We start from the raw sequence: 9,733 nt of genomic DNA, 5'->3' as shown, positions 1-9,733 counted from the left end.
AGACTCCAGCTTCCTGAGAATCCCATCCAGACATTTCTTGATACATTATTTTTTTTAAATGCATTTCTAACTTCTCTTGTTTAGAGAAAGTTCTTTTCAAGTCTTTTGAGTTTCAAAAAACATTTCTCTGAATAGAAGAAGAAGCTGCCAAGGGTCATGGGAGGTGCAGATACACCTGGACAGCGCGGGTGGGCGCGAGCAGGGAGCCCCTGGGTTGCCTTATTGATCAAAAAAACCCAGAGGCCAAAGTCCAGAAATGCCGGGTCCCTGGGGCCCCTCCCCCACCCTTGATCCGCTGGGCGCCCCTGCCCTTTGAGCCCGCGGCCCCGTCGCTGCTGGCACAAGCAACCTGGCGGCTGTGGGGCACGAGTCAGGTCAGGCGGGTGGGCAGCATGCTGCGGCTGCTGGCCTCCCGCTGCGCCCGGAGCCGGAGCCGGAGCCGGGGAGCCGGCGGGGCCACGCCACCTGCCGCGGGGCTCTGTGACCGCGGCCGCAACCCCGGCCGCCAGGCCTCCGACACCCCCGGGAACCTGCCCCCCAGCTCCGAATCCGTGGCGCGGTCGGTGGGCGTCTGTTCCATGATGCGGCTGCCGGTGCAGACGTCCCCTGAGGGGCTGGATGCTGCCTTCGTCGGGGTGCCCCTGGACATTGGGACCTCCAACCGGCCCGGGGCGAGGTAAGGACCGAGGGACTCAGGGACACGAGGCTGGAGAGCCGGAGAGCCACCGTGCACGGAGGCCGCACAGGCGCCTCTGCTCACCTGGGGTCAGGTTGGAAGCTGGTGCCTGGCTCCAAAGTGCCCCTGATCCTTTGAGAGTTGATGTCCCTTGTTCTTCATCAAGCAGCCCGGAGGGCTCAACACACGTGGCGTCCATTGTTGGTAAAGAAAGCTGGTCCTGCCAGGGGGCCCTCGCCACGTCAGGCTTTTGCTGGGGTGGAGGCTGGGGTATCTCCAGCATCCAGACGCAGGGGACACCTGAGAACAGAAGAAGCTGGCTGCCTTTCCCCAAAACTTCTAGATGTCACCTGCTTCAAGAATTGCTCCAATCAAGGCAGTTTCCCTACGCTCGAGTCAGGGGAAGTAAATCTATCTTCCTAATTACTCACCTTCCCCTATTTCTGACTAAGCTCAGCGACCCTACAACACCTGACTGCTGGTCTAAACGATAAATGCCACCACTCATTAAGGGTCTTCTCCGTGTAAGGCACTTTGTATAGATAGTCTCACTTAATTCTTGCAACAATGGGGTCTGGTAAACATTACTATTATTTTACAGATTGGGAAACGGAGGCTCAGGGAGATTCAATGATCCAATGCCGTTTAGTGAATTGGCGATGGCTGGGCTCCCACATCTGTGTCTTTTATCTCTTCGATATGCAGCCTGGGACAGTGGTTCTGGACCAGGGTTATTTTTTTAAAGATTTTATTTATTTATTTTTAGAGATGGGAGGGAGGGAGAGAGAGAGAAACATCAATGTGCGGTTGCTGGGGACCGTGGCCTGCAACCCAGGTATGTACCCTGACTGGGAATCGAACCTGCGACACTTCGGTTCGCAGCCCGCGCTCAATCCACTGAGCTATGCCAGCCAGGGCCCAGACCAGGGTTATTTTGTCCTCAAGGGACATTTGGCAGTGTCTGGAGGCATTTTTAGTTGTCAGAACCTGGAGGAAGGGCTGTTGCTGGCATCTAGTGGGGAGAGACCAGGATGCTACTAAACATCCTACAATGCATAAGATCCCCCCCCATAACGTGCAGCCCCCAATGTCACTATTGCAGAGGCTGAGAAGCCCCTACTGAGGCAGAACCTCCAAGCCTTGAGGGATGCTCGAGGGACGTTTCTTCTTCTTCTTCTTCTTCTTCCAGATTTGGACCCCGACGGATCCGGGAAGAATCGGTGATGCTTCGGACAGTCAACCCCAGCACAGGGGCCCTCCCCTTCCAGTCCCTCAGGGTTGCAGACCTAGGCGATGTGAATGTCAACCTTTACAACCTTCAGGACAGCTGCCGCCTAATTCAAGAGGCCTATCAGAAAATCGTAGCTGCTGGCTGTGTTCCTCTGACCTTAGGTAAAGGCAAGGGCAAGGGCAAGGGCAGGTCGCTGTGCTCAGGGACTGTTTACCGTTGGCTGGAGTACAGCTATTTCTCCAGAGCATGCCGCTGTGGGTGGTGGAGACAGTAGGATAGAGAACGTTATTATGTTTTAAAGATTTTATTTATTTATTTTTTTAGCGAGAGGGGAAGGGAAGGGGAAAGAGAGGGAGAGAGACATTGATGTGCTGACTCTTGCGCACCCCCTACTGGGAGCCTGGCCTGCAAGTCAGGCATGTGCCCTGACTGGGAATCGAACTGGCGACCCTTTGCTTTGAGGTCTGGTGCTCCATCCACTGAGCCACACCAGCCAAGGTGACAAAGTGGTTAACTCATGTATTTTAACCCCTGAGGACAGGATATTTAAATGCTGGACTACAATGATAGACAGGATTGGACTAGGGTGAGGCAAGGGAGGCATTTGCCTCTGTGCAAAATTTAAGGGGTACCATAGTAAGTATTTCTGATTCTCCCCTTTCACCTTGGGCTCCACGATGGCTAGGAACAGCACAGTTACTGGTCCCACCTTTCTTTAAAATTTTTTGTCTCTTAAAACATTTTTTTTTAAATTTTATTTTGAGAGTATGTTAGGCTAAGGCTGGGGACGGTGAAACAAGGAAGGGCTTAGCATAGACAAAGCAACAGGGGAGAGCCTGGGTGGGGCTGCCTGGCTCACTGGGAAGTCAGGGAAAGGGGGCCTTGGAGACAGGTTCAGCTACCTTGTCCCAGACGAGATGCTGCTGCCCGCTGCGCCCCCTGGCTGCAGGCCTTACGGGGACGCTCCGAGTTTAGGAGATGCAGGCCTGAGAGGGGAGGAGGGGGCCTGCTTCCAAGAGAGAGGGCATGCTTATCGTGGATCGTTTGCGTGCATTTTTATTTTTTTTATTATTTTTAAAAGATTTTATTTATTTATTTTTTAGAGAGGGAAGGGAGGGAGAAAGAGAGAGAGAGAAATATCAATGTGCGGTTGCTGGGGGCCATGGCCTGCAACCCAGGCATGTACCCTGACTGGGAATCGAACCTGCGACACTTTGGTTTGCAGCCCGCGCTCAACCCACTGAACTATGCCAGCCCGGGCTGGGAATTTTTATTTTTTAAAGGAGTATTTGTCTTGATTGCTGAGTTTTTGGCATCCCTTAAATTTTGCATCGCCCACCTCAGTCCCTTTACCTTTGTCCCTGCTCGGGACCCCTGGCCTGGAGAAGGCTGCCGACGGGGGGCTCTGTGCGACCTTTGAACTATTTCAAGGACAGTGTGGTAATGACTTTGAGAGAACTACACAGGGTGGTTTCCTCCTTTTCAGGGTCCATGTCAATGTGGCTTCCCCTTCCCCACCCCACCCACTGTCCCTGGTTCACAAACAGCTAAAATGACATCAGCCTGTTTCTAAACAGCAAATTTATTCTTGCCAAAGTAGAGAGCCTGGCTTGCAAAGTGTAGTGGTTTCTGGGTGGCCTGGTTGAAATCTCAGCTCCACCTCTCACTAGCTATTTATGCCTCATTTCCTCGCTGGTGAAACGGGAAGGATAATAACACCACACCTACCACATTCTGTTGTGTGAGGGACATGCAATGAACGTGCCCACAAAAGGCCCGACCTTGTGCTGGGCTGATTGTGAACTTCAATAAGTGTTAGCTGTTATTATTAATAGGCATAGTAATACTTTTCTAGACCTGTGCTGTCCAGAGTGGAGGCCACGAGCTGCATGTGGTTATTTAAATTAAAATTAATTAAAAACTTTTTTAGATTTTATTTATTTATTTTCAGAGAGAGGGGAAGGGAGGGAGAAAGCGAGGGAGAGAAACATCGACCTGCAAAAGAAACATCAATCATCTGCCTCTCGAGCGCCCCCAACTGGGGACCTGGCCCACAGCCCAGGCCTGTGCCCCGACAGGGAATTGAACCAGCGACCTTTTGGCTTGCAGGCTGACACTCAATCCACTGAGCCACACCAGCCAGGGCTAAAATTGGTCTTAAGTGAATTTACATGATTGTTTAAATAATAATTATTACTTTAATTATTGGCTTGAATAAAATAAAGAATTCAGTTCCCCAGTTGCATGAGCCCTGATTTAAGAGCCGCGTGTGACAAGAGGCCACCACGCGGGCCGGTGCAGGTGCAGAGCACGTACATCAGGCCGGAAAGTGCGGTCGGGGGCGGGGCTGTTCCGGGCACTTTACCTGGAAGCCTGAATTTGTTTAATTTCTTCTTTTACATGACAGCGTACTTTCAAACACCCGGTGTCCCCTTCCCCACAGAACAAAATCTTATTTTAGCTGGGGTTGTTGTTCTTCAGCCTCACAGAGAGGGCAAGTTGAAGGTTGTTCAGTGCCACACACAGTCCTCTCTTCTTGTCCGAGTTCCAGACGTCTCCCTCTTTTTTCCCTTCGCAGGTGGGGACCACACAATCACGTACCCCATACTGCAAGCCATGGCCAAAAAGTAAGTCCCGAATGTCCGGGCCCAAGCAAGGTTGCAAAACTCGGGAGCTCGGGAATACATTGTTTGCGGCTAGCTGGCGTCAGGTGACCTCTGCTGGCTCTGGTTATTGGGGGTGATGGGAACTTCCCGAAACTTCCCGACTGAGTCGCTTCTGTGGATCAAAACTAAGGTCGGGCTCCAGGTGTCTCTGTCAGTCACCAGCCAGAAGCCAAGACTATTATTAACTCCTCTGGCCACCCTCCCTTGCCCTCGGTCTGCTCTGGTATGCATGCTCAGCATTTGCCTCCGTTTGGGGAAGATGAGCCCCTGGTGGAACACACAAGCACAGTGAACTTGTTGCTCACAGGCCAAACCCGAATACTGACAGGCTCCCCAGGGGTGCTGCTTGCTGAGGAGAGGCCCTGGCTTTTTCCTGCGGGGGCACCTCTCCCAGAAAAGCTGGGAGAAGCTGGCTTCTGCAGCAGCAGGAGTCTACCAGGGATCGACTGACTCTGGTGAATGAGTCTGGGAACGAGACAGATGGGCCAAGTCGGAGGCAGCTCCGGATCCGTAGATGAGGAGGACATGTGGGTAGAATTCCAGTTTGGGGTGGGTGGGTACAAAGCTGTGCTGGCCTCGCATTGTTTTGGATTGTCTGTTTCTTTTGGTTGGCCAGCAGGGTCGACGGAGATTGTGGCGAGACAGCTGGGTGTCCAGGCTGCTTCTCGGGGCCACAGCTGGAGAAAGGGGGGCTCTGACGAGTTCGGCTGAGCTCAGCCTTCGTCGTCACCCACCCAGCTCCCTCCATCTGCAAGGGAGGAAACTTCTGGGCGATAGGTAGTGGGCGGCAGCTGAAGCACAGGTCTATTTTCGGCCTGACTTCTCTGAGTGGATTGCTGTGAGATGCTAAGTCCTTTGAAGACAGAAACCAGCGAGGCCCGTTAACGGATGCCAGGTCTCCCCTCCTTGGCTGTGAACTGCCATAAAGTCTCGGTGGCCTGGGGGGCGGCTGTGCTCAGGCCCCGCAAGGAGGCCTGGCCTCTGAGCCGCCCCGTTGCCCTCAGGCACGGCCCGGTGGGGCTGCTGCACGTGGACGCTCACATGGACACGGCTGACAAGGCCCTGGGAGAGAAGATCTATCATGGGTCCCCCTTCCGTCGGTGCGTGGATGAGGGACTTCTGGACTGTAAGCGCGTGGTGCAGATTGGCATCAGGGGCTCCTCCATGACCTTGGATCCCTGCAGATACAGCCGGAGCCAGGTGACAGACCGAACGCCCCTCTCTCGGTCCCCTGCCCGCAGTATGCTTTCCTCGCCTTTGCTCACTCCGTGGCGGCTGTGGATTCCACAGGGGCTTTAATGGTCACGTTCAGGAAACGGGGACGAGAGGCTGAGGTGGCACCCAGAGGGTCACGTGGGGAGCAGAGAGGAGCGAGGATGTCAGTTCACGAGGCCGAGGAGGCCTCTCGTGGCTGGGGTGGGGAGACGAGCAGGAAGGAACCCCTGGGCCATGGCTGGCTTGGGAAAGAGCTGGGGAGGCCCAAGCCCAAGGCGAGTGGCCCCCGTAGTACTCACCTTCACACCTGCCGGGCGCAGTGGCTCCCAGGTGGCCACAGACAACTAGACCCAGCAGGAATGGCTCGAGCCCCCCCCCCCCCGCCGTGCAAAGGCCAGGCTTCCGGACAGAGCTGCTCGGGAAGCGCTAGCACGGGCTGCCCTGAGCGTCTCCCTCTCGCGTGAGCCACGCTTCTCTCTGGCCCCGTCTCCAGAGGTCAGTTTGACTTCCCCTGCTTTACCTGTCATCGCCATTGTCCCTCCCTCCCTCCCTCACCTGCAAAATGGGGACGATGGTGCCCTCCTCATGAAGGTCCCATTGGATGTGTGCAGAGAGCTCGGCATGGGGTTGGCGCACAGGAAACACCCGGGAAACGTGGCCACGTGGCAGCCTTGACCTCCGCCCTGCAATCCCCCCCCTCACCAGGGTTTCCGGGTGGTGCTGGCCGAAGACTGCTGGATGAAGTCGCTGGTCCCGCTGATGGCCGAAGTGAGGCAGCAGATGGGAGGCAAACCCATTTACATCAGCTTCGATATCGACGCCTTGGATCCTGCCTATGCCCCGGGGACGGGGACACCTGAAATCGCCGGCCTCACCCCGAGTCAGGTACGGAGGCCCCACCAGTGACCACACCTGGGGATGAGGATTTTTAACTCCCTGCTTTCCTGGGCCCTGTGGTCAGTCCTCGGGAGCCAGGATAGGATTTTAAAGGCAGAGCAGGTAGGTCTTTCCCGTTCTCACGGCCGCCCTACGCGTGAATACTGACTCACCGAGGACTGGGCGATTTTAGCCGGGGCCCTGGTTTCTTATCTGGGCTAAGTCCTCCATCTGATCTCGCTGCCGCTGGTCCAGCTGTAGTTGCTCATGGGGACAATATTGGCGTATCCCTCTTAGGAACACTGAACTTACCTTTTGGAGGTTAAATTTGAAAAGTGCACACAGTGGGATTAACCAGCTACCCAGGTTGTTCAAGAGTTTTAGAAATACCATCCCTGGCTGGCGTAGCTCAGTGGATTGAGCGCGGGCTACAAACCAAAGTGTTGCAGGTTCGATTCCCAGTTAGGGCACATGCCTGGGTTGTAGGCCACGGCCCCCAGCAACCACACATTGGCGTTTCTCTCTCTCTCTTTCTCCCTCTCTTCCCTCTCTAAAAATAAATGAATAAAATCTTTAAAAAAATCTTAAAAAAAAAGTTTTAGCAATACCCAACTAATTTCCCGTAGGCTGTGCCGAGTGTAGCTGCAGGGAGGCAGCGCTGGCGTGTGGTTGTGAGGAGAAGGTCAGCTCCAGGAGGTTAGGGCCTTTGCTTGGTGCACTGCCCTCCCCTTGGAGCCTAGAATAGTGCCTGACCTATAAACAGTAGGTACTCGAAAGTTTTTGGGAGGACATGAATGAAGACGGCTTACACCTCATGAATGATCTCCTATCCTGTACGGAAGGATGGCCGTGACTACCTCTTCAAAGCCATTTTCTGTTCCCATCAGAGAGATTTCTAAAACACAGTCCTCACTCCTCACTCCTCAGCTTGTCATCCTTCTGGGTGTTTGTTTCATCGGCACAGTGAAAATTCCTTGAGACAAAACAATTCTTCCCGCCATCCCCTCACTTGTCCTGTCTCCCGGCCACATCCAACCATGGGTACTTCTGTCTTGCTGCCGTTTCTTCCCTGCCTGGGCTGCCCTTCCCCTGCCCACCTGCTTGGTCGACTTTCTGAGCTAAGTGTTTCCACTTTGGGGAGGCCTTCCCCCACCCCTCGGGGTTGTTATGTGTTTCAGTCCTCTTCTCCACTTGCTTTTCTCGAAGTCCTTCACGCATGACATTGAAATGACTGGTTTGCTGGTCCCCATCATCACACTGTGGAGCCCTCGGGAGTGGGGGCTGTGCCTTGGTCATTGGTGATGCCCGCCCGTGTGCCTGGCAGTCAGTGAGTGCTTACTGAGGGAAAGCAGTAGTTCCAAGTCAAAAGTGGGGCCCGTGTTGGGAGAACCCACTGAAGCCGCTGCTGGTTGCTTCTCGCTGTAAATGATGACCACTGTCTCTGGCTTGATGTGCAGGCTCTGGAGGTCATCCGGGGCTGCCAAGGCCTGAACGTGGTGGGCTGTGACCTCGTGGAAGTTTCTCCTCCATATGATCCTTTTGGTGAGTCAACAAGAAATCTGTGATCTGTAGGCAGCTGCTAGTTTAAATTATGTTAGTCTAGTTAATAGGTAGCAGATGGATGGGTCCTTCTGTGTAACTCGGGAACCTGCGTGCTGAGTGTGTCCTACAGCGAAGAAAATACGCCTATTATTGCACATCTTACAAACTCGAGCTAATGAGCCCCAACCAAACCCCTGGGAGGCGGCGAAGTATTATTAGCTTGCCCACCAGTCAGCAAAAGAAAGAAACCAACCTACAGTTTTAGGGACAGAGTGGCTGGCACCCTGCCATTGTCCTGCTATCTCATGGAAAAGCGAATTCTCAAAGGGTAAATAATATTTATTAATAAAGCGGGGAACTAGTTGCCTTAGGAGAGATGCTTCAAGCAGATGCCATTTCAATCATTTTAATTTAGAAAACCTTACAGGGTTAGGCCTATTCGCCTCAGAGGGTAGATAATAAATACAATACACATCATTAGCATAGGTTTTCTTCTGGGGGAAATCTGTTCCCAGGGCAAACAAAGGATCTTCTGAATTTTCAAACGCTACTTCCAGACGAGGGATGGAGCGGAAGGCCAGGGAAAGCGTGGCCGGAGGGTGGCTGGGCAGCACTGAGGATGGGTGGGGGGGGGGTCCCCGAAGAGGAAGCCAAGGCGAAGAAGGCTGAGCACTTGGTTGTGAGAGGCGTGGCCTAGGGAGGCAGTCCTCACGTGGGGTTTCCCTCCTCTGTAGGGAACACGGCCCTCCTGGCTGCTAACCTGCTGTTTGAGATGCTGTGTGTCCTCCCCAAAGTGACAGTCGTCTGAAGCGCGTGCGTGCTCTCCAGGACAACGTAACAGGATGCGTGAGCGACAGATTCTCAAGAACGTGTGAGCGAGCAGTCGGGACTAAGGCGTTGATGCCGATGAAACTTTCTGCTAACGGTGCCATTGGTGGCTGTAAAACCAGGGCCCACAGAACTCTACTCCGACAGCCGACATTTCTGAGGAGTTCGCGTTTACTTAAAAAAAAAAAGAGGCACTTGGGCTGTGCTGGTTTTTTTTCCCTTTAATGCAAGATGGTGGAGGACAGAGGGGGAAATGATGGAGAACTGAGTTCAAAGTTATCTTAAAACTGGAGGAATGAAATAAAATAAAGACTGTGAGACAATACTGTATAATGCTTCCATATTTCCACAGTACCTTCCTTTTAAATACAGCTTCTCCTCCGAGGAGCTGGGGGCTGCGGCTTGGTTTTAGAACCACCGTGAGCACAAACACACAGCTGGAAAGACTAACACGCGGACCCTAATAAACTTCCCACTCAAAAGCCTGGGGGGTACACGAGATGTCTTTTAAGCAGACGACAGCTGGCCTCCCAAGAGCCCTTCATGACACCTCCTTAAGCCTGGTTTGCATCGTCTGCCCCTCTAGCTGATACAGCCTGACAGTAATTCCTGAAATCTGCAGTGAGGGACAAGCTGATCTTGAGCGTGTGCTGAGATCAAATTCTGCTCTGCTGATTAATGTGTCCGCACCCCAACCAT

The 9,733-nt window shown here is 53.4% G+C and overlaps 1 protein-coding gene across 1 annotated transcript; it reads left to right on the top strand.

The window, feature by feature from the left end:
• The first annotated feature begins 328 nt into the window (after positions 1 to 328).
• On the top strand, positions 329 to 9,364 carry AGMAT (agmatinase). The gene is made up of 7 exons (XM_045858712.1): positions 329 to 676; positions 1,866 to 2,068; positions 4,486 to 4,534; positions 5,578 to 5,773; positions 6,494 to 6,673; positions 8,122 to 8,206; positions 8,941 to 9,364. Exons 1-7 carry the CDS (start codon positions 393 to 395, stop codon positions 9,012 to 9,014), a joined length of 1,071 nt encoding a protein of 356 aa, XP_045714668.1. The 5' UTR covers positions 329 to 392; the 3' UTR covers positions 9,015 to 9,364.
• Positions 9,365 to 9,733: the final 369 nt, after the last annotated feature.

This window comes from Phyllostomus hastatus, unplaced genomic scaffold (genome assembly GCF_019186645.2).
Source record: "Phyllostomus hastatus isolate PE091 unplaced genomic scaffold, TTU_PhHast_1.1 phas_scaffold_182, whole genome shotgun sequence".
NCBI classification, from domain to species: domain Eukaryota; kingdom Metazoa; phylum Chordata; class Mammalia; order Chiroptera; family Phyllostomidae; genus Phyllostomus; species Phyllostomus hastatus.
The sequence above is the reverse complement of the archived record's forward strand: the minus strand, read 5'-3'. Positions and strand labels throughout refer to the sequence as shown.

Bases quoted from the DNA above. Each gene is read 5' to 3' on its own strand.
- AGMAT (XM_045858712.1), top strand. From the start codon at position 393: ATGCTGCGGCTGCTGGCCTCCCGCTGCGCCCGGAGCCGGAGCCGGAGC. The intron at 677-1,865 runs GTAAGGACCGAG...TTCTTCTTCCAG, and splicing joins TCCAACCGGCCCGGGGCGAG to ATTTGGACCCCGACGGATCC. The intron at 8,207-8,940 runs GTGAGTCAACAA...CCTCCTCTGTAG, and splicing joins TCCTCCATATGATCCTTTTG to GGAACACGGCCCTCCTGGCT.